The sequence below is a fragment of the Megascapheus bottae genome, chromosome 5 (assembly GCF_031878675.1).
Source record: "Megascapheus bottae isolate mThoBot1 chromosome 5, mThoBot2.hap1, whole genome shotgun sequence".
NCBI classification, from domain to species: Eukaryota; Metazoa; Chordata; class Mammalia; order Rodentia; family Geomyidae; genus Megascapheus; species Megascapheus bottae.
Genome location: NC_143513.1, coordinates 46,775,146 through 46,799,305, shown reverse-complemented (window position 1 = coordinate 46,799,305; position 24,160 = coordinate 46,775,146). Strand labels below are relative to the sequence as shown.

At 37.8% G+C, this 24,160-nt stretch overlaps 1 protein-coding gene across 1 annotated transcript in view; it reads right to left on the bottom strand.

Moving 5' to 3' along the window:
- The window catches only part of Znf804b (zinc finger protein 804B), a 369,057-nt gene extending 347,489 nt beyond the window's left edge, over window positions 1-21,568 (bottom strand). The window contains exon 1 of the mRNA XM_090332338.1: window positions 21,461-21,568. Within this exon, the coding sequence (XP_090188464.1) occupies window positions 21,461-21,568 (108 nt within the window). The remainder of the gene's footprint in view (window positions 1-21,460) is intronic.
- Window positions 21,569-24,160: the final 2,592 nt, after the last annotated feature.

Genomic DNA, 24,160 nt, shown 5'->3' with positions numbered 1-24,160 from the left:
AACTCAAAAGATAACATTCAACTCAATGAACAATATAATTTTCTTTAAAAAATGTATAGTTCAGAACTTACCCCAAATAGAAAACAGTATTTAACCTTGTGAACCTTCATTCTTCAATTTTTATACTATAATAAACATGCAACATGCTCATAAATATTCATGAACACTAGACATGCAATCTATCTGTTGTTATTATAGTTATTTTGGTTTTATGTGACTACTTTAAAGTAGACTTCCCGGATAATTATGTACAGTTATTTCATAGTTCATCTACGTGTTTCAGGAAGGTGATAGATTTTATAAAGAATAATTCTAATATTTTAAAGGAAAAACTCTTAAGATGACATCTAGAATTCTTAGTTCTAACAGTAGAAAGTTTTGGACTATTTTTCATGCTTATCCCAAATAGAATGTGGTGCCTAATACTTCATTAGGATATTAGTAACACAAAATCATATTTCAATTAGGTAGAAACCTCCAGCATCCCCTTGAAACTAGAAATGACATAGTCCTTTACTAACTTTAAATCACAAAATACTTTCACATTATTTCATATTTTATGATTTAATGTAGGATTAGAGGTTCTCCCCCTTGTGGTCAGTTATTTAAATTTTTATATTATTTACAATAGGATTTATACAACAAATACAACACACATTTTAAGACAATACAAATAGAAACCACAAAATGCCTACCAATCATCTATTTTCCTCTTCATCTTCTCCAGATTTAAAAAATATAAGGGACATCAAGGTATTTAACCGAAAAATAAAAGAAAACATTGTAGTCCCTTTCACACTGCCATATTAACTATACAATCTTGAATATCCTGTAACCTCTTTAAGCCAATTATTCCACAAATTATTAGTATACTCCTATACAGCTGTAAACTTTAAAAGGTGTTCACATAATGTGAACAAAATATATCTGATTCAATCATAAGTAACTATTAAATTAGCACAAAGAAAGAATTCATTTTAAATGAATGTGAATATGTACACAATTAGTTCACCTGCAATTTTCAGTCAGTAGGAAGACCTCCTTCCACAAGAAAGATAGTAAATAGAATAATATTACAAAAAGACACTTTTTGGAACTTTGTGCAACAAAGTTATATACTTTTCTAATTCAATCCACTTTATGCCATGCCCTCAAATCCTACCTAAGCACTCATGACTTCAAGGCATTTACTCACTCAGCAAATATTTATTCTACAGTTATTTCATTTTCATGGCTAGTAAGGCCCTGAATACCAATGGTTTCTAAAAAGTAAGACACAGCCCATCTTAAAAAAAACAGAGTTTAGTTCAGATAGTTTTATGTGCTAGAAGAACAAAAATTATGTTAAGATTAGTTATGACTATAAGGTAAAATTTTTACTCACTGGTCTAGAAAATCTTCTTAAAGGAGGTAAATATGAATATACTAAGTAAATAAATTCCTCAGAAGAGGCACTATGTATGCCAAGATAAGATAAAAAGACCAGAACATTCTAGAAGGAAGAATATCAGTGCAAATACATGAGTAGTAGCAACCTCAGTCTGGTGAAGGGCAGAAAGAAAAGAGTAAAATAATAAAATTAGGAGAAAAATATGATTGTAAGAAGCACTCAAGGGTAAAAGATGTAGTAAGACCACAGAATCATGATTAGGAGGTTTGGATTTAATTCTAAGTGCTTCTCTTCGTTTTCCCCTGTTCTATAGACTTTATAGAAGACCTCTTTACTGATACTGAAAGCTCAAAGACAGCTCCATCTGCAAAGACAGGCTAAGAAAGCAACCTTTACTGTCCAGCTGCTGAAAGATAAAATAGGAACATTATAGAACTTGTTTGTTTCTTCTCTTTTATGTCCTGTATCTTATCTACAAAATGAGTAGAAGTATTAATGTGTATTAAGAGAGTTTATTACAGTTACATGAAATAATGGTACAAAGATTCTCACATAAAGAAAGCTCACAACCACATTATCATTCTAAACAAACTAATCCAAAGGCCTCCATTTCACTGAAGAATAGTAAGATTTTTTTTTTTAAATCTGCAAAGATGTGAATCTGTGATTCTTGTTTTCCTCATTACTGGGCCTACTCTATGGTTTTCTCTTTCTCCTTTCTCACTCTTTGTTCTGTAATGGTTCTCATCCAGCACTTTGCCTTTAACAAGACTTAACAAAATCTATGGTTAATCAAAAGTTCAATTTTCTTCATAAATGGCAGCAAACTCAAGAAATACTTTTCTATGCTCATTATAAGTGATCCCTAATAACATTACAGTTACCTCTCTCACTATCATCTGCAAGCAGTTACCACATGTGTTATATGTGTGTGTTTATATAAAATAAAGCATCTAAATTATGTATATATTCTTACAGATACTTTATAAGTATATGTAAACTATAAATTTACAAGCTAAATGTCCTAAATAATGATGACCCACCCTATATGCAATACTAAAGTTTTTTGGTTTGTTTTTGTTTTTTTGGGTCATGGCGCTTGAACTCTGGGTCTGGGTGCTATTCGTAAGTTCTTCAGCTCAAGGATATCACCCACCCTTTTAGCCTCAGCCCCACTTCGTGTTTTCTAGTGGTTATTTGGAGATAAGAACAGCAATCCTCAGATCTCAGCCTCCTGAGTAGCTAGGACTACAGGCGTGAGCCACCGAGCCTGGAAATACTAAAGTTTTTGCAAAAAATAAAAATTATGAAATCCAAAACGGCCTGTCTCCAGTTTTGGGCAAAGTTGATGACAACATGGTGATATAGTAAGAGGATGTAATTATTCTGTGGAATAGTAGCTATGCATGTACTGTGCCAGACAAGTTGTTTACAGTGAACAAAAGTAAGTTTCTTTCTGTCTAACAGCACTTTTTGAACCATTTCAAAGCTGTTGGATTAGTGTTTCAGAAGATATCTATCACTGAAGATTAATCTGCCCTCTATTACAAAGAAAGTAAAAGTACTATGGCTAAAAAAATTGATAAGAAACCTTAATGCCGTATATTTACATATTAGGATATATTATATAAATAGTATATTACGTGTTCAATAAATTAATTTTCAAGGTCATACAAAATAGAGCCATTCTTGAGAATGAAAGCATTTATAGGAACAATTTTTGTTTGATATTTCCATTATTACTGCTTCTATAATCACAAACTGATGTGTGCAATATGCCTTTAATTAAAAGCATTATATTCTTTTATTTACTTTTTTTTTTTTGCCAGTCCTGGGGCTTGAGCTCAGGGCCTGAACACAGTCCTTGGGCTTTCTCAAGGCTAGCACTCTACCACTTGAGCCACAGCACCACTTCTGGCTTTTTCTGTGTATGTGGTACAGAGGAATTGAACCAACACCTTCATGCATGCTGCGTCAAAACTCTACCACTAGGCCAAAATCTTGGCCCCGAAAGCATAATATTTTTATTATTGATAGCCTTGGGTGAAATATTGATTCCTTTAAGTTAAACATAGATTGTATGTTGCCTATATGTATATAAATGTAACTTCTAGTAAAGATGAATGAATTAAAGCAGTTTTTTAGGTTCAAATATATTAAGATAAGAAAAAGTTGTCTCAAAGACAACTCAGTGTGCAATGTATCTATAGTCTTTGTCTTCATTCAGTGGTATAGCAAGTGAAATACAGTCTTTGAGCCTAATTCTTTCCCTTATTCAAACAACAGTCATTCAAAACTGCTTATTAACAACCTAGTATATATTTATAGCTATGAATAAGGATGTGTGGAATTAACTAAGATTTCAGATGATACTATCTAAATCCATTAGTATATAATCTACTCCATTTGTGCTAAAATTGTAGGCTTTGTTGCTATATTTCAATTGATTCTCTAGCTTAGAATCTGGACAACCTACCACATACTGAATTTTATTCTTTATCTGACTTTATTTATTCAGCAAGTCTAGACCAAAAAAATGTGGCAGACTTATTGTTAGGGCTAGTATACATCATAGTGAGCAAAACAGAAAGCAGTCCCTTTTCTTCCATCCCACACACACTAAAGGAAACAAAACAAATCTAATAATTTATTATCATAGTGGATAGACACAGTGTATTTTCCAAACTTCATTAAGTTCAAGGAAATGCTTCTGTTAAAAAAAGAGCTGTATGTCTGTGCAATATTTGCTACATAATATTATATACACTATAATGTTTATAATGTTTTCAAATGTGAATTGAGAGAATTTCACTAAACAAGACTTGAACTAGAATGGGATTGACGGGAGCTATATAAATAACATGACTTTCTCTCAAGAAGAATGGAACAAAGTTTCAATCAGGAAAAAAGTGCCATGATCAGTTGTGGATTACAGAAGGATCAATTTGAATTGACAAGGAAATATTGGACAGGAACCAGGTAATTACACTGGGAAGATACACCAGTTGAGAGATCATAAACCATAGTCAAGGAAAGAGATAATAGAAGTCTATACAGAGAAAGTAGCCTCTCATGTCTTATAAAGAGAGCAGAGACATATACAAGTGGAGAGAATCCAGAGTATGCCAATATCTTATAATTTTATTGAAAATACAAGGCGTGAAGAAGTCTGTAAGGAAATACCAGTCTGGTAGAGGTGCATTCCATAAAGCAGAGGATACTAAAGAAGCAATGATTTAAATTCTATAGGAATGAAATGATGATGTCTACTTTGAACCTACTGAATTTCAGATGTTTCAGGATAACAATAAAAAACTAATAAAATGCTCAATATATACCTAATTTTTTTTTGCCAGTCTTGGGCTTGAGCTCAGGGCCTGAGCACTGTCCTTGGACTTTCTCAAGGCTAGAGCTCTACCACTTGAGCCTCAGCACCACTTCCGGCTTTTTCTATGTATGTGGTACCGAGGAATTGAACATGGGTCTTCGTGCATGCTAGGCAAGCACTTTAACCACTAGGCCAAACCACCGGCCCCACAATATATACCTAATCTTAGAGGACAGTTCTGATGAAGAGTTGAAAGCTTGAAAATTCAGCTCATAGATTGACTGGGGACTCAAGTGTGATACTATCACCCGTTCAAATAAACTGAAGGAGCAGACAATGAAATCTAGTTGATACAGATGAGAAATGAGTCCTGAAGTATAATCCACTGCTTCCCTTTCCTATGTGAGGCACTAGATTTCATACTCAACACTGAAATAAAATAAACAGATAGATGGGTAGATAGATACAGAAGACAGACAGACAAAAATAAAACAACTCTAAGTGTGAGCCAGGGTTACATGAAGAAGAACAGGTACCTAAAAAGAAATCTATGAAGATACTGTTTACTATAAATTGTTCAGAAGCGAAGAAGGAAAACAGAAAAGGTGATTCTAGACAAGTCAAGAGACTCACTGAATGAGCACTCCAGGCATCAACTACTGCTTCAGCCTAAAGTAAAAAAGAGTCATTTTTTTCAAGGAGGCCTAATGGCAAAAGGGTTACTGGCAACTTGGAAAGAGTTAACATGTGCAGTGTGATGGAGGAAGAAGCAATATTCATCAGGTTGAGTATTGCAGTTGGAGTGAGGAAGCAGAGTATTTGTACACTGTACTTTTGGGGGGGGTCAAGGGGCTTGAACTCGGCCTGGAGGCTGTTCCTGAGCTCTTCAGCTCAAGTCTACCTCCCTACTCTTGAGCCACAGCGCCACTTCCTGTTTTCTAGAGGTTAATTGGAGATAAGAGTTTCAGGTCCTTTTGCTCCCCGGCTGGCTTTGAACCACAATCCTCAGCTTCCTGAGTAGCTAGGATCACAGGCATGAGCCATCTCACCTGGCTGTACACTGTACTTTGATAAGCTGACTGTGGAAAACAAATTTGCAGAAATTAGGGCAATTAAAAGTTCCTCAATTTTACCTGGGCGCAGTGGCTCATGCCTGTAATCCTAGCTACTCAGGAGGCTGCGATCTGAGGATCAAGGTTCAAAGCACAAAAGGACTTGAGACTCTTACCTCCAATTAAAACAGGAAGTGGGGTTTGGCTCAAGGGTTAGGTGGTAGCCTTGAGCTGAAGAGCTCAGGGACAGCACCCACAAAAAAAAAAAAAAAAAAAACACTCCTCAGTTTTTAAAAAATCCTACGATAAAGAAGACCCAAATTTCAATCTAGTTTCCAATGACAATGTGTACGCACTAGAATGGAGTGATTTAACAATAGACATTTGTAAAAAAAAAAAAAAATAGACATTTGTTTAGGTAAATTCCTGCACTGATAATTTCTGTTCTGTAAGAAACAAGTTGAGGAATGACTTGAATAAATTAAATTTGTTGATATTTCCATAGTCAAACAAGTGTAATATAATAGCTTGATAATATAGATTATGCTGTATACTTTATGGATTAACATTTGTAAACTTTGCTCTAAAATCTGGCTCTTATCTAGCTCACTTCCTTTTCCCAGTCAGGGCAAGATAGCAATCTGCAAGTTATAATCAATTCTCAAACTTCCAAAAGAAACACTACATAAGAGCTATATTTCATAATTAATAATAATTGTAAATACATGAAGTGTATTTATGTAATATTCATCCATTTGTCTTTGAAAACATCTAATGTGACATTTATCTCATAAAAATATTTGGACAATTCACAAAATAGTAGAGTTCAACTAAAAAAAGGACATGGAAGGTTGTCTTAACTCTTCTATTTTTGTCTTCTATTTACCTTCTGTTTCTATCCTCTTTTTCTTTGAGGTAACCCACTAAAATAACTGAATAGGCTTTGGGTTTGGGGAATAAAGGAGGTATCAAATCTCATCCACTTCTAGAAGTGCTTGCTTATGGTTAACATTCAATACAACTGTTTCTTCCCTCTCTCTTTCTCTAAAACTGTATACTCAAAAAAAAAAAAAAAGAAAAATAGAATAAGAAACCCATTAGCTTTTACCCTCTTTCAACAATGAATACTTGCTTTTGTTAAAAGTTACTCTTAAGTAGCACCACTATATTCTCCCTTCTCTCTTATACATAATAATAGCACCCAAGCAACAGAGAGCTAAGGAAGTTTTAAATGTCTGAATATCTAATACCTCTATGAGGAATCAAGTAGAGACATCTGCAAAATCACAGTGCTAACAGATAGGAGACAGTTGCGAGACTGAACACAAGACTTTCTTACTTCTTTTGGTGAAACCAGGACAGACTGCAATGCTCTTGGTACTATTTTTTCCCCCAAAATCTACTTGAACCCTCCCAGAACACAGCCAGTGCAAGAGCATTTGATGTTTCTATAGTTCACACATGAGACACATGGCCATTAGATTGAACTTTCAAGCAGGGGATTACTGAAGGATGGACAAGTACAAGTGAAAATTTAAATACTTCTTGTAAAACCCGGACATAGGTATAATCCAGTGTATTCAACATTACTTTTATATGAAGTGATTTCTGTAGTGCCTGTCTTCCTTTTACCACTACAGAGGAGGTATTATCACATTGATATGTGTACTTTGAGCCTTCTGCTAAGATTGAAAATGTTTCTGGAACTGAGAAAAATGTTTGGGGCTTTGATTTAATATTACTAATAATACATGAATAAAAGTTCTCTTGTTCCTAACCCTTGCTCTATGGGATGATTTTCTAGAAGGACATTCACTGATGCCTTTGGCTAAAGACGTTGACTCAGGGTACAGAGCAATGTCAGGACCTGGGCACCAAAAGTTTGCAGTTAGGCATGATCTCCTGGAAGAAGACTCCAATGTACAAATGTGCACAAATAACAATGAGAATTGTTCCCCATTGTGCTGTAAAAGGTACAAAATTATCTTTGGTGACAATGACACAGTTGACTAACAGAAAAAATGCTTATATACACAAAAATACACGTGCATATTTATAATGGAATTGTTGACAGATACGGATATTAGGATATATGTATGTATATCACATACTTATTTATGTATATGTAATGATGTCATTTCAATATAGAGAAACCAATTGCGATTCATAAAAATGGAAAAACTGGAGACTTAATTATCAAATATTTCACAATAAAGTACAAGCAGGCCTATGCAGAAATATTGCTGTCCATATCTCTATCAATTATATCCCCTCTCCATTCTGTCCCCATACTTACAGAAGCTTCCCTGAACCTGTCTTAGAGGGTGCCCTGTGGCCTCACCCAGTGGGCCACAGACTCTGACACTACGTCATTCTTTCTTTCACCTTGCCTTTCTTTCTTTCCCATCCTGCTCTACTAAACACTCTCTCTCTCTCTCTCTCTCTCTCTCTCTCTCTCTCTCTCTCTCTCTCTCTCTCACACACACACACACACACACACACACACACACACACACACACACAAACGCATACATTCATACGCTAAAATAGTCATATGTGTGAGGAGCAAAGGAAGCTCAAGACAGCAAGTTATGAAGCTAAAGTTAAGAGCCGAAAGAAGACATCTGCTAACAAAAGAGAATCAATTGAGCTCTAGATTGTATTTCTCAATCCTACCTAAACTGTAGTAACATTTTCTGCCTTTGAATCTTTCTCATCAATTATTCGGTTTCATTTAAGTAAAACATTGTGTTTCCACCATGCATTAAACAATTGATTTTTACACAGAATGGCATTCTTCAAACAAAGTAGAAAGAATCCTTGTTTACATATTAGAAAAACTGTGTTCATAGATCTAATTTTCTGTAGGCTAGTTGTGGTCTTGAGAAAGTTGCTTAACATCTGAGATTTATTTCTGTCACCTGAAAAGAAAATGGTTGAGTACTCAAATATTAAATGAGTTAAATCATAAATGAAAATAACCCATAACTCCATGAACATTTTTAATTAAACCAAGTTTAGGAAATGGCCTGTAAATCTGCATTTTTTGTAATTCAGTTATGACAATGAATTTTGTTACAAGGACATAAGATGGTTTGAATTCTGACCAGCAGTCCAGGGAAACTTTAGGAATGCCAGGCCAATTAGTCAAGCTACCGATACATAATACTTGTACAAGAGCAAGGAGGAATTTGAAGATATTACAGAACATCTTCTCTTAAAATAAAGTACTGACTAAGTCTGTACTTAGAAGCAGGCTTTTGCTACTGCTCTTAATGTCATTTAGAGAAATCTGAGTTACCCTTTGATAAATGCTAAACACCAATTCAGATAACTGAGTGCTGATCAGTTAATTTACTTTCATTAATTTGCATGACAAACATTCTACTTATAGCCCTCAGAAACAATGTGAATGTTAGAAACTAATCACAACAGTGTAATTAAATGGATTAAAGAATGAATGAGTTGTTATTATTTCAAAGATTTCTAATTCTAAGAAGATGAAAATGGATTCCTGTCAGTTTTAAGAATTTTGTTTCTATCATATTTTTAGTTATATTTACTTAAAGAATGATACAGGAATACCTTTGTCCCTGGTCACTTAAGCCATATGAATACATTTTAATATTCTTTCCTATAAATATATAAAAAGGAAAGAATAAAGAACAATGAAAAGAAACAATATAACATTTTATGCCTTCTTATGAAGAGATCTTTTGGGATTCTCAAGTCACAATGTTACATGTAGTTTAATATGAGATAAAGCATCAAAAAGCTCTTTATTTTTGAGTTGTGTGTTTTCTGGGCCTTTGGGTTCTCAGCAAGTATCTCTACAGTTGCTAATTAACTGTTTTGTTTTATTTTTAATTAAAGGAAACATCAGAATACTAGTTCCTTATACCAACATGTTGACTTCTGTAGATATGAATTTGGGGCTACACTGTGTCATACTAAATTTCACTTCACCCTAGCAACTACATTTTGTCCACTCTAATTAACTATGGTAGAATGAATGACCAAATTGACAGAGTTTTATGAGTTACATGTGAAAGACTCATTTCACCAACCACAGTAAGCCTGATGAAAATGAGTGCTGTCTATCTGTCAATATGGTTCTAATCTGTGTAATGGGCCAATACTTCGCCACCACACTTCACAATAATATCCTCAGGAGCAATAACGGACAAAGGAGTTGACAGGGTGTAAGCATATAATGAAGCCGTGGTCTGCTTCTGACCTTACTCTGCATTGTAAGTAGAGAGTACTACTGGGTTGGCATTACTTTAATAATTTTATAATGTTAATAGCCACAATGAATGTATTGGTTTGCTTGTTTAAAGTAGGCCCCACCTTTTATTAAGTCTCCTACAGAAGCAAAACTACAGTATAATCTTGTTTAGAAAGTAACAGAGAAAAAAGAGCTCTAAAGGCTAATCTTTACTGAGAATAAGTTACTATATTCTTCTTGTAATTTGGCAATCTTATTTCATGTGTTTATTTCAGATTCTGGAAAAAGGGTCACTCACAGAAAGCCTCTTTGCATTTACATCAGCCAGCTTCTCACCAATTTAGAATATTCACACATTTTACAATCCAGTTTTTGAAAACTGGACCTAGAACACATGAAAACAATGATAAGAAATGGTTACTTGCCCCACATAGTTATCTGTTTAGTGTGCATTTTCCATGCTAGACTGCACATCGCACTGGGGCAGACAACAGGGGAATGTGTATTTTCATTAGTAGTGCCACCGTTTCTCATAATGCTCAATTCCATTAAACAAAATGGTCTTTTTTTTAGAGGATACTTGCATTCCTTGGCAGCAAATTGGACTAGGAGGAATGAAAATTAGCCAATTTATCTATTCATGGATTATAGAATATATTTAAACATCAATCATATGTTATTGGATTAGAACAATGGAAGGAAGAAGAACAAGGAAGAAGTAAATTTATTCAAAGGTTATTTTCATTTTGAAAATTATATGCTTGGAATTACTATGGGAGACAAAAACCAATAAAGAACTCCTCATGTCTATGATTTTAAATGCTGACAGGTAACAAGAATAATGGCCTCCCCAGATGTCTAAGAGCTAATCCTCAAAGTTTATAATGCAATTATGTATTAACTGGGATAAAATTAAATAAAAATTAATTTGAAATAGAGAGCTCTGAGCCCAATGTAATCATACAAATACTAGAAAACAAGAGGTTGGGGTTGTTTTTTTTTTTTTGCCTTTTTTTGTTTTGTTTGCCTGCAAAGAATTACAGATACAGCACCATGCAAGGAATGTAAAAAGACTGAAAATGGAGCTAGGAAGTTATGAACCTGTGAATGCTCATGATTTCTATAAGGTAGAAAAAGTAAGGGAAGCCTCCAGAAAGAAAAAGCATCTCTATCTACACCTTGACTGCAGCCTATTAAGACCTGCAGAACAGGAAAATAAGGAGCATGTCTTGGTTTAGGCCACTATGTTTGTGGCTGTGTTTGTTATTTTGTTTTAGATCACTCCTTAAGGTCATTATATTTGTGGCAATATGTTGCAATAGCCACAGAAATTAATACATGATGTCGGGTTGAACATGATATTTCTATTAATCCAACAAATGTTTAAAGAGACAGATATTGGGGCCAGAAGTTTGGCCTAGTGGTAGAGAACATGCCTAGCATGTGTATATAAGCATTTTTTCTGTTAGTCAACTATGTCATTGGGGGAGAAGAAGAAAAGCAGTTCAATTACTGGGAAACTATAAGCATGCTGTCTTGTGCTGGTGGGCAAGGTGGGACCATAACTTCTGCAACCAGCTCTCAGTTGCCGCATTGTCATAGCTTTATGGTGCTACTGGATTCACTACCCAGGTAGTAGCCTGTCGGCTGCAGCCACAACTGTGTTTACCCTTACCAAAACTTGCAAGAACTAAGATGATACCAGAAGCAGGAGCAAGAAAATCATGGTTTTGTTTTTCCTTCTCCTAATGTCCATTATCTCCCCGGTGATTCCCATTGGCAGGGCCAACCAGACAGCGGCTGGCAAGGGGCTCCAGGATATATGTATTATATAGGCTTCTAGCCCGTAGTTTATAATCTTCTGGTTCCAAAACAGATAGGAAGGATGCAGAGTGAGCTGATTACCAACACAGTTCTGCTTCTCTACCACTTACTATAATATTGTAGAAAAATTACAGGGAAATAATAATGAAAGTATTTTGTAATGTACATTCGACAGTATAACTCTCTTAGCTAAAGTATATTTATCAATATCTGACTGCTTTTTTGCCTGTCCTGGGCTTGAGCTCAGGGCCTGAGCACTGTCCTTGGGCTTTCTCAAGACTAGAGCTCTCCCACTTAAGCCACAGCACCACTTCTGGCCTTTTCTATGTATGAGGCTATTGCAAAAGGAGTTGCTTTCCAGATCGTTACCTCATTCCTCTCGTTGTTGACATATAGGAAGGAGGTTGATTTTTTTTTATTAAAGAATTTATTAACATTGATTTTTACATCATATTTCAAATGACATGTTTAACAAACAAGTATTCAAGAATATAATCTCTATACAATCACAGGCACTTAGTTTTTAGAAGTAATCAAAATTAGGGTAAGGGTTTGTATATCATAGATATGTATTAAATAATGTAATAAAGTATTATGTCTTTAGAGTCATAAATTTTTATGTCTATGTAGCTGTGTTTATATTTTCCATACCATGTCCATATCATTTGGTATGCAAATATTGAGTCCTCACTCTTGCACTGTTTGGATCTAATAGCCACATATTAATGATACCATGTTCCTTTTGTTCCTTTGGTCTTGACTTGTCTCACTCAACATGATTCACTCTAGATTCATCTACTTCCCTGCAAATGCCATTACTTTATCTTGTCTGTTGGCTATGTAGAATTCCATTGTACATATATACCACATTTTCTGTATCCATTCATGTGCAGTAGGGCATCTTGATTGTTTCCACTGAGGAAGGCAGTTGATTTTTGAGGGTCAATTTTATACCCTACTACCTTGCCAAAGTTTTGATTCAGCTCAAGCAGCTTGGGAGTGGAGTCTATAGGGTTATTTAAATACAGAATAATGTCATCAGCAAAGAGGGAAAGTTTCACTTCCTCTTTCCCTATTTGGATCCCTTTTATGCTTGCTTCTTTCCTATTGCTCTGGCTAGGAATTCTAATACTATGTTAAAGAGGATCCACTGGTCAATTTTAATGTTCACCCCTAGAATGAATCTATGCATAACATCTAGATAGCACTTTTTATATAATAGTTCCATGTTTCAAATAACTTATTGTTGAAAATAGGTTATCATTATGGGAAGAAAACAAAGGAGGCTAATTGTTTATAGGACTTCCAAAGACAATTTGATGATATTACATATGGAAATGAGATTTGATCCAGTATAGATGGTAGTTTTAGATTAAATAGCTATCCTTTGTTTTTTTATATATAAAAAGATGAAAAAAATCTTTCTACAACAAGAGCCATATAATGAGTGATTGTTGTCCTTAATGTACTATGTTATCTCTCATCTCTTTTGCTGTCCCTTAGTTATCTTATATTGTTACAGCATTTTACTTTGTTATCTGATATATTGTAAAATATGTTTATCTAATTATTTGAAATAGGATAGGGAAGCGGGGAAACAAGATGAGGGGCTGGGGCTGGGGGACGGAAATGGGGACCAAAACATGAGAAAGGGTATCAATGTTTGTGAACTAATGCACCTTCTATCTAGTGAATATAATGTAACCCTTCTATTAATTACAATAAAATTATATGAAAAAAATCCTTATGCAAAATTATAAATACAACTCATCTACTTCTTTCAATTTGCTGTAGTGAAAACACTGAAAAAACTAATAAAGTTATTCTGAATGTTTTATTGCATTGAATTAAAGTCCTATCAGGGGAGTAGGGCCCACCAAGCAGTCATTTTTATTATGGAAGTTGTGAAAACATTGAGCAGCCACTTATACCAGTTGTGTTAAACAGAATGCTAACTGTCCCTCATGTCTGAGCTTCTCTTCCCAAGAAAATACCACTGGAGTAAAGAGTACTTATTGGCCCATCCAAAAGAACAACACTTTCAACCATTTGATACAAAGTGTTGTTTCCTGGTAGTCCTGAAATTTATTTGAGGGGCTATGGATGCCTGGCTTAACAGGCTTTGACAAAAAAATAATCATTGATACCTTTCACTGTGTGGTTACAGTGTATCAGAGAGTTTGTTAATTACTTACAATGGTCCTATAAAACAAATAATCTCACAATTGAATAACCTGAGGCTCCTAATGCTGATGAAGTCACACATCTGGGAAGAGCCAGAGTGCAAGGTCCAATCAGTTCATTTTAACTGAAAACAATAGCCTTAAAACACTTCTTATACCTAGTATAAGAAAGGAGTTTCAAGTCCTAATTTAAAACAAGGGAAAGGTAAATGCACAAAACAGGAAGAATGTATGAAATGCAATAATGAACTCCTGAGCTCATACTATGAATCATCTGGAATGGAGAAGTGGAACATTAAAGTTAACTTAAACTGTACCTTAAATCCATTAGTTTGCTTTGTGTTGCTACAGCAAAATTTTATGAATGGATGGTTTCTAAAACAGAAAGACTTCTTTTGGCTCACAGTTTTAGAGGCTTGAAGTGCCTTGACTGCTTCTGGTAAGGGCTTTCTGATGACTAAAGGGAGACAGAAAGCAAGAGGACAAACAGACACATGTGAAAGAGGTAAAGCTCACACGTGCCCTCTCTTATAACTAACTTCATGTAATTAATCTAGTCCTCCAAGATTCCACTTCCAAGAGAAAGACAATAATCTCCTCTTAAAGGTCTCCCTCAACCACCCCCCACCCCAAAAAGCCGTGAAAGATTCTCTCTCAAAACATACTATAATGGCAATCCGGTTTTAACAAGAATTATGGAACATATGATTTCCAAGTATAAAAAACATCAGCCTTTTAAAAAATGATATACCTACACATTTTTGGTAGAATTTATTAACCTAAGAATTATTTAGTCATTAGCTATACATTTCTGGGTGTTATCTCTATTTCTGCAGTAACCTAAAGTAGTCCTTTATCATTATGTGTGTTTGTAAAATTGTAACTACTTCTCTAATAATATTTATTGGTAATGTAGACAAAAGTGGTATTCTGATAAGGTCAAATTAGAGGCTCCCATATTTTAATCACTTGTTATCTTGCCACTGAGCCCATAATTCATATCTCCTCTCAAATAATACAAACATCACAGAGACATACCTAACCATTTTAAAGAACTTTCCAAATCTACATAATGGCCAGATTTTAGAATTTTAACATGAAATATTAAGCAAAAGATAAAGTATTTTACTTTAATCTACCTGTTTGCTTAGCATAAATCCATTCTTTCTCACCTAATCAGTATTCTCTTGTTGATTCTCTTCAAAGAGTGGGCAGTCAAAGTGGAACAAAGCAACAGATCCCTGTTAAGTCACCTATGCATGCTCAACCCAGAGTCAGAGCTTCTATTCAGTAGTTTATTATCAGCTGGTCTGCAGATATATGTGCTTTTTGCCAAAACCCACTTTAATATTTTTTGTCAGGCAGTTTATCATCTGTAATATTAATGCCTATCTTTGGATGAGGAGAGAAGGTGCCGCCCATGTTAGGAACAAAGCAACAGATCCCTGTTAAGTCACCTATGCATGCTCAACCCAGAGTCAGAGCTTCTATTCAGTAGTTTATTATCAGCTGGTCTGCAGATATATGTGCTTTTTGCCAAAACCCACTTTAATATTTTTTGTCAGGCAGTTTATCATCTGTAATATTAATGCCTATCTTTGGATGAGGAGAGAAGGTGCCGCCCATGTTAGGACACAGCTGAAACTTCCAGGGGTTTGTCATACTCCACAGGTGTATCAGAGAACTTAAATATCTGTTCACTTGTGACTTACGTTATTCTTCAATATAAACCTAATTTTTCCATATGTCTAATCCTATATCTGGCAAATAATTGTTTAGTTCTATAAAATTATAATCATTACTTCAGTCAATAGCATCACTTTTACTTAAAGGTAATATGCTTACCTCTAGTAATTTGCAAATGTCAAAATCAGTGATTAAATGTATTTAAATGGAGAGCTTTAAGTTATCACTCCAAAATGATCTATAATTTTTATGTTCTTAAGTTTACCTTCTAGATATAGGAAATGGATGTGTAAAAGATAAATAGCTGGGGAGAAGATCAGTTCTTAAAATGCAAGCAATGTTATTCTAAATATAAGGTCTTGCTGAGTTTATGACCTTATCAAGAATATTAAAAAAAATACCACCACATGTTGCATTGTATTAGATAGTATAAAAAAGCACTTTGAGTCACAGAAAACTCATGAATAAGAAAATAAAGCAACTGATATGAGTAGCAGGGGTGTTCTTCATTCCACAAATACAACATTTATATAACTTAATGAAAATCTCCATCTGAATACAATGGGAGTGTCAATGCTGAAGAGAGAGCCTTTCTTCCTACACTATTCACAGCATTCCCAATCTGCACTAAGGGTCAATGGGTACAAGGAAGGAGAGGTCAACGATCCTTGAGAAGAGGCTCTGCATTAATTCTTTCATCCCATAGAAATCAGAGAGGTCCTTTCCACTGAAATGTTAATATATATATATATATATATATATATATATATATATAACAAGTTCACTGAATTTACTCACTTACACACAAACTTAATATCTGAAAGCAATTTAAATTAAAAAGAAATCCTCACTATTGTCCCTCTATAATTGGTCCAACGTAATGACAACAGTAACAAGAGTGGGGTAAGACATACCTGTGTATAATGGACAAAGTTATAAAGACATCAGTACCTCTTTAGGTTAATATTAAGCCCTTCAGCACATACTTAACAATCATTTAAAATGAATACATATCAAAACTAAAGAACTACCGTGAAGTTCCTGCCATTTTCCTGTAGCAAAATTGCACGTGATTTATTAAACCTAAAGAGCTATTAAATCATAGCATAGATATTAAAGACAATGACTATGTGGAAATTTCCATTAACCATCATACCTGCTGTACCATTGCAAATATATTAGTCCTGACTGACACGTAGTTATACTGTATTGTTCAGCATATTCATTTATGCATGTGACCATTCCTCATTTAACCAGAATGCATTGATTGAGCACAATAAGGCTAAGGGTGTGCTCAGCTTTGATAATATATGAATGACAGAAGACATACACCTAAAATTTCCCACTCCATGGGGAAATAGAAACCAATAAATAAAATTCAGTGATAAAGAAAGCAATGGATATGAAAACATCATGTAAGCACTTGATCTATGACTGCAAGTCAGGAGGAGGAAGTCACAGAAGGCCTGAATTTTTTATTAAGTCTGAGCATGTATACGATGGGGCCCCATATAAAAAAGAGAAATTTTGACTACAGAAACAGCATGTGCAGCAGCATAACTGCGTGGGTCAGTATAGCAAGAAGAGAGGATGAAAACCACATATAGGAATAAATTAAGTGAAAGTAAAACATGTAGATGAGGACCAGATAATGAAGATTCTTATGTATCACACAAGATTAGGATCATTTTTAGAAAATATGAATGTAATTACTACAGCCTCCTTCCATGTCTACTTGCTTCAAAATAAATTCAGCAAATCGACAGTGAGTGATGGGCAAAGGAAGAAACTTCATCATTCAGAAGAGGAAAGCCCTCGTGGTCATTCTACGCCCAGACCATGCCATACAAGGGGTATGGGTGTCGGAGTTGGGAGGGGAGGGGCTGAACATTTATCTGGTACTATGGAGTTACTTAAAACAAGTGAAATGTGGGAACAAAGACTGAAGGAATGCCAGTAGGTGGGTATGGGGAGGGGAAGCTCTACTGACCTAGAGATGAAAGTTATGTGTAAATGGCAAACAAGGAAGAAATAAGTGCTGAATAGAATAAGGTTGGCCTGGCCACTTTCAGAATCCAACACCTCTGAAATTAGAAGGATCACACCAACAATTTTGGATAAATCAAAAAACATATTGAAAATATGGTAATCATGTTAACTAAAGAGCTAAGGATTGATGGCAAGAAAAACAAGAAAGAGCATACTGTTAAATAAGCACCTCAAAGTGAAATATGCATTTCAAAATAAATTATATCTGTCTCTTACACCCACAGAAAAGTAAAATAAAATTTGCCAAAAGGATTCTGCCAATTTGTCAAAGCTAAAAATTGGCATCCCTAATTACACTTCCTAGAAATGAATAAAATGAATATAGCCCCCTGAATCATTCTCAGAGGTGTCCAGTACAAAATCCAGAATGGCATCATTGTATCTGCACATTCTATGGTTCATCATTTATTTACAGATGCACTCCTTTTGACAACAGCCCTAAGTTGTAAAAAGTAATAGCATTCATGATATTAACATCTTTATATTCCTTTCACATCCAAAAAATGTATCAGACACCTAGTTTATCTCAACTTGCATCTAAAAGATGCATATACTTCTGCATAATGCACTATATTTACACATGGTCTTCAAAAAGAAGTCCAATCAAAATATATTGCCATATTTCTACTTTGAATATAGGAGGATAATTTCACTAAGATTTAGTTCACTAGTAATAGATTGGGACCTAAATGCTGTATTTATTACCCAAATATCCCATTAAGTATTCACTACAAGAATTTAATATAATAATCCAGTCTGCATGTATATACAAGAGTTTATACAAGACTATATTCTTTTATAGAAAGATGTAAAAATTCTCTATAATGATCCAATGTGGTTATATATATGTGTGTGTATATACATAAAACAATCCCATATTTTAATTTTTATTTAATGTCACATGATTATATTTAATGTCACATAGTTATATTTTGAAGTTATGTGATCAAAAACAAATTTACATAACTTTTACTTTAAAGATGCAACTGAAGATTTACATCTATGTGAAACATCAAATTCATGTTATTTGGGTATAGTTATAGCAAAACTAAAAAAGAAGATAAATCATATCAAAAAGTGATCGTGGGCCCTTTCATTTTCTGTAATACTGAATAGTCCCACTGGATCGTTGAATTTTATTTAATATCAAGGCATTAAGCCATGTACTACTTTTCAACTATCTCTACTATATAAAGAAACAATATAGAAAAAAATAAAACAGAAAGACACAGATTAAAAGTAAGAACCAAAGTTAGAGTTTTAGGGATTCAGTGAAAATAGAAACAAATATTGGTATTCTAATCTATAGTTGTAAATAAATTGAGTCTTTCTGAAGAAAAATAATTAATCATCGATATAGAGACCAATTTTAGGTCACTCACAATAGTAAAATTGGAAACATACTGTCAGAGGAGATATGTGTTTTTCAAAAAACAAAAACATGGATTTATTTCAACCTCAACACAACTGGGAAGCATTGTTATATTTTTGTACCCACAGTTTTTGGGTTTTATCAGTCACAGTTGTTTAGTAAAGATGGTAAGCACACACTCATGGAGACCACAAGACAATTTCATTGTACAAGTTTTAAGATCTAAAAATCAGTAACCTGTTTTACTTATGGAGAAAGCCCAAGTGCCACACTGTGGGAAAGGATCTAACTTGGACTTTTTACCTCAACAATCTGCCAGTGGCGGAGGAGCAGTAAACGCACATTCATCTCCTACACGTAGACTTGCTCACTATTCCTACCTTGGGAAAGCCACATAGAGCGTCAAAGGACACAGAGTAATTCAAACTGAGTTTAGGAAGTCCATAGACAAGCTAATTAAGGATCTGCATGATTCACCTGTGTAGAGCCTTGATAACACAGCAAATAGACATTAGGAAAACCAGCCCAACACAGAGAATACACAGTGGGGGTGAAGCCCATTGCACAGCCACTAGACAACCGCCTGTCTTCCCACATCCACATTTACACATTTCTCTACAGCTTCTCAGTCAGGCTTCTGGAGATGAGAGAGCAGAGAGAGGGAGAAAGGGCATTTCCTGAGAAAGACAGGCATTTTTTAATGTAAATATGGAAGACTAAGATCCTACACGAATCAATTTAAATAGATTTAGACATTGTAGAAATTTTGAGGAATCCTTGCTTTGATCCTAAGAATTAAGTTACATGCACTACAACACACTATGCAACCCAGATTCCCTTAACTGCAGGGAGTGTTATGGAGACTTCCCTAGGGATGATCAAATCTTCAGAAGATAATGCCTGTGAGAAATTGGAACATTCTACATTTACAATATAAACTACGTTTAAAGCAGATTTTAAGGATTGAAATCAGTCTTTAGGAAGAGTCTCTGACAGTATGGGCTGGGAAACATTAAAGTGACTTGCTGAGATTGCAGAAAGTCCATCCTGGGAATGGTTAAAAATAGGAAAGACTTGTATTTGCTGCTCAGAAGGACGAACAGGAGGCCTTCTTTATCTCACTCTTCAAGTCCCTTCCAGCCCTGTGAGGTTAACTACAGCCCCCCCCACCCCCAACCAATGGAAGACTTTGGATTCAGCACTACTTAGTTGGAGGGGTTGAAACCACACACTTCTTTACAATAGAAAAAAGCATGTAAGGGAATCATTTGTCATTAGGAATCTTTTGGATATTTCTCTTTTTTTTATTTTTCTGGCTTTATATTTCTCATGGATGTCACAGACTGTGTTTAATCAAACATTTGACAACAGCTTTGAATAAGCCGGTTAATCAACCAATGAGCTATAATGGAGACGCTTTACCAAATCAGGAAAGCTAATTGAGTCTACTCTGTATCACAAACACTAAAAACCTGCTTTTTATGTTAGACTAGAGAAAGTTGTTCATTGACTTGGGATACTTAGAGTCGATTTTGAATAGTCTGTCTGTCTGTCTGTCTGTCTGTCTGTCTGTCTCTCTCTCTCTCTCTCTCTCTCTCTCTCTCACACACACACACACACACACACACACACACACACACACACACCATTTTCTTGAAACGCATTTGAATCCTTAAATTTTTAGATTTTAGGACCAGTGAATGAAATGACATATATATTTGAAGCTTAATTTTAGAAAGTACCACTTTGGGGGGGGAGGAGTTTGAGGCAAACAGATGTTAACTAGATGGGATAGTCTGCTAAGTTCAGGCTGCTATAGTTCTGTATAATACAGAGTTCCAAGAGAACTCTTTTGCTTTCAAATAACCTGCCTAGGGAAGCTAAGTTGAGCGCTAGATTTCACCCAAGTTTGGACAACAAACATCCTTCCTTTGGCAAAATAAACAAACAAACAAACAAACAAACAAACAAAAAAGGAGGCAAAGTCTTTCTGAAGAGCTTATAAACCACACCAGTCCCCAAGGATGGCTGCACCAAAAGGCACGAGACAAAGTGCCACTCGGACTTCCTGAGCTGCTCAGAGCATCCCAGTAGGCAGGGCACAGGACGGCGACCTCCACTCCACCCAGGCGTTCACCAAAGGTGCGCAGGCCGAGCCGCGGGACCCCGGGACCCCACCGCGGGCGTCGCCGTCCGCGTGTGCGCACACCGCGCGCGGTCTGCAGTCACCTAGGGAACGCGCGCGGACACGGGGGACCTCAGGGCCAAGCCCTCGCCCCAGACCCGCGCTCCGGGTCAGAACCTCTGTCCCTGGTGCGGGAGGAAGGGGTGGGGGAGTCACACATTACCGGAGCCGGAGATCCGTTCTTGCAGAGGGGTCCCCTGAAGACTCCTTTAATACTCCGGTAGTGTCCATTGCGGAGGTGTCTGGAGCTGATTACCAGGTAACACGCCATGTGGATCCGGGGTGGGGGGCGGGACACTCCCCGTCTCAACTCTTCAGCGGGCCGCCGGCCGGGGACGCGCCACCTCCCGGGGCGAAGCCTCCCGCGGGGATCCGGGGACGCACATGCTGCGCGGCCCGGGCGGCGGCTCCGCGGCGGGGCTGGCGCGGGGCTCGATCAGGGACAGACAACTTGTAGGGAGCGCGGAGGAGCAGCAATTCCCCGCCCCTTTTCCTCCCACCGCCCCACCGCCCCTCTTTTTGGGGGGGGGGGCGTCAGCAGGTTGGTGCTCAGGCGCGGGTGCCCACGCTTCGGCTGGGGGCGTCTTCAGGCTGCGGAACCCGGAATGGGGCGTCCGTGGTTGCAGCGGCGGCAGCGGCCGCCCGCGCCCGTGCCCGGCGGAGAGAGTGGCGGGGAGTCCTTGCAGCGCGTTCGCCCCCGCCGCGGAGGCGGGGACAGGGCCGGGGGGCGGCGCAGAGCGATCCTGGAGCTGGGGGCGCCGCGGCCGGGGCGCGGGGACTCGCGGGAGCCGCCGCCATGGGAGGAGAACCAGGGATGCGGCGGAGAGGCCGGAGAGTGGAGGGGTGCGGGGGGAAGGAGGTGGCTGCGGCCATGGTGGCCGCGGATGGCACTCTGGGCTGTGCGCCCCGCGCCCGGCCTCTGGCCAGCCATCAACCTCAGCGCCCCCTCGACGTCCCCGACACCCCCGACGTCCCCCGGCCCCCCCACCCAGCGTCCCCTGCCCCCCGAGATGTTCCCTGGGCCCTCGACGTCCCCCGCCACCCCCGGCGTCCCTCGCCCCCCTAGACGACCTCCTGCCCCCCGACGTCCCCCGCCCCCCAGACATCCCTCGCCCCCCCAGACATTCCCCGGAACCCCCGACGTCCCCTGGCCCCTCGAAGTCCCCCGACCCATCTGGGAGCCAACTTTCTGCTATGTTTGGGGGCGGCACCCGGGTGACTGGGGACCTGAGGCACGGGCGGAGGGCCTTTCTCAGCCCCAGGCCAGTCGGCCGCCGGGCCCCTGCCCTCTGACCGCCCGGAGCAGAAGCCTCAGCCCCGCAGCTGGCCGCTGATCCGGAGGAGCAGCCGGGCCCAGCACGCGCAGCGGGACGACGACGGGGCGGGCGCGGCGCTGGAGGAAGTAAGTTTTCGGTGGAAAACTTACATAAAGTGTCGAGGCACGGGAGTGGGGGCGTACGCGCGTGTGCGAAAGATTGCCTTCGGAGCCCTTCCCGGTCCAGAAGAGTCGAAGGAGCCTGGTTGGCTCCATCGCCCCCAGGAAAGTGCTCCCTCACCATAGGATTTCCTCCAAGGTAAATTAAGCCACCAGGGAGCAAGCTATACTGAAAATAAAAGATCCTTCCCTCCCTCCATCCCTCCCATCCTTCCTTCTTTCCTTCCCTCCCTCCTTCCCTCCCTCCTATCCTCCCTCCATCCCTCCCATCCTTCCTTCTTTCCTTCCTTCCCTCCTATCCTTCCTCTACCCCTCCCCTCTTCCTCCCTCCCTCCCTCCCTCCCTCCCTCCCTCCCTCCCTCCCTCCCTTCCTTCCTTCCTTCCTTCCTTCCTTCCTTCCTGGGACAAGATCCAAGCAGATCTCCCCTCCACCCAAACCTCTCTCTCCTCCACCAAAGGCTGGCCTAATGGAGTTCTGGCCATCCTTGCTCTCCCCACAAAGCCTGCCAGCTGCCATAAGCAGGGAAGGATAGCATTTTCCCTCTTCTGCTCTGGCCCTGGAATGAATTGAAAGGCTCCTGCTAGCTCCAGTCTCTGTCTCATGTTCTCTCTGTATCTCCCGTTCCCCACATGTCCAATGTGACAGAAAGATAGTAAATAAAGCTAGGAATTTGACTTATTTAATCTATTCAGGAAACTGATAAAATCCTTAAAATGGTCCAGTTGTAACTTTCTGAACTACCAAGTGAAAGCTGTTAGTTTATCTTCTTTTGTAATAGTCTCCAATCCTCAGTATTTTATTAAGACTCGTTCAGATGTATTCCTCATTGTAATGGTGTTAGATAAGCTTGGTAAAGTCTTCATAAAGCCCTCAAGTATATAAAGTAAAATATCATGGCGTTTGTGCTAATGCAAATAGCAAATGCTTAAAAAAAACTGGATATACAATGTAATCCTTGTATAAGTTATTTAGCTGTCTTTAACTATATTGGTGCTAAGAACACTGAAAATTTAAAAAAATGTATTTATGGAACACTAATACTAGATTCAACACCTTCACCCTTCACCTGCATTTTATTGATGTATGTAGCATCCAATCGTGTGTTTGCAAATGCCTAGTCAACTGACAGCTACATAATGTCTACAAATGTTTCCTCACATACAGGCTTTAGTGTCTATACAAAGAAAACAACGTGTTGTACATAGTAAAACTACAAAATTAGGTAAAAACTTTATTAAAACTGAATTACCTAGGATTTTACGAGAAGATAATATGTCCACACTGCTCAATTCTATCAGTACTATTCTAGTTTTAGTAAATGAAGGTACCAAACAACTCTGAGGAGCAAATATAAGCATTCAAGAATAAATTGGAAGTTAAACAGACAAAAGTATTTCCTAATAATGCTTATGCATTTTGAAGACTCG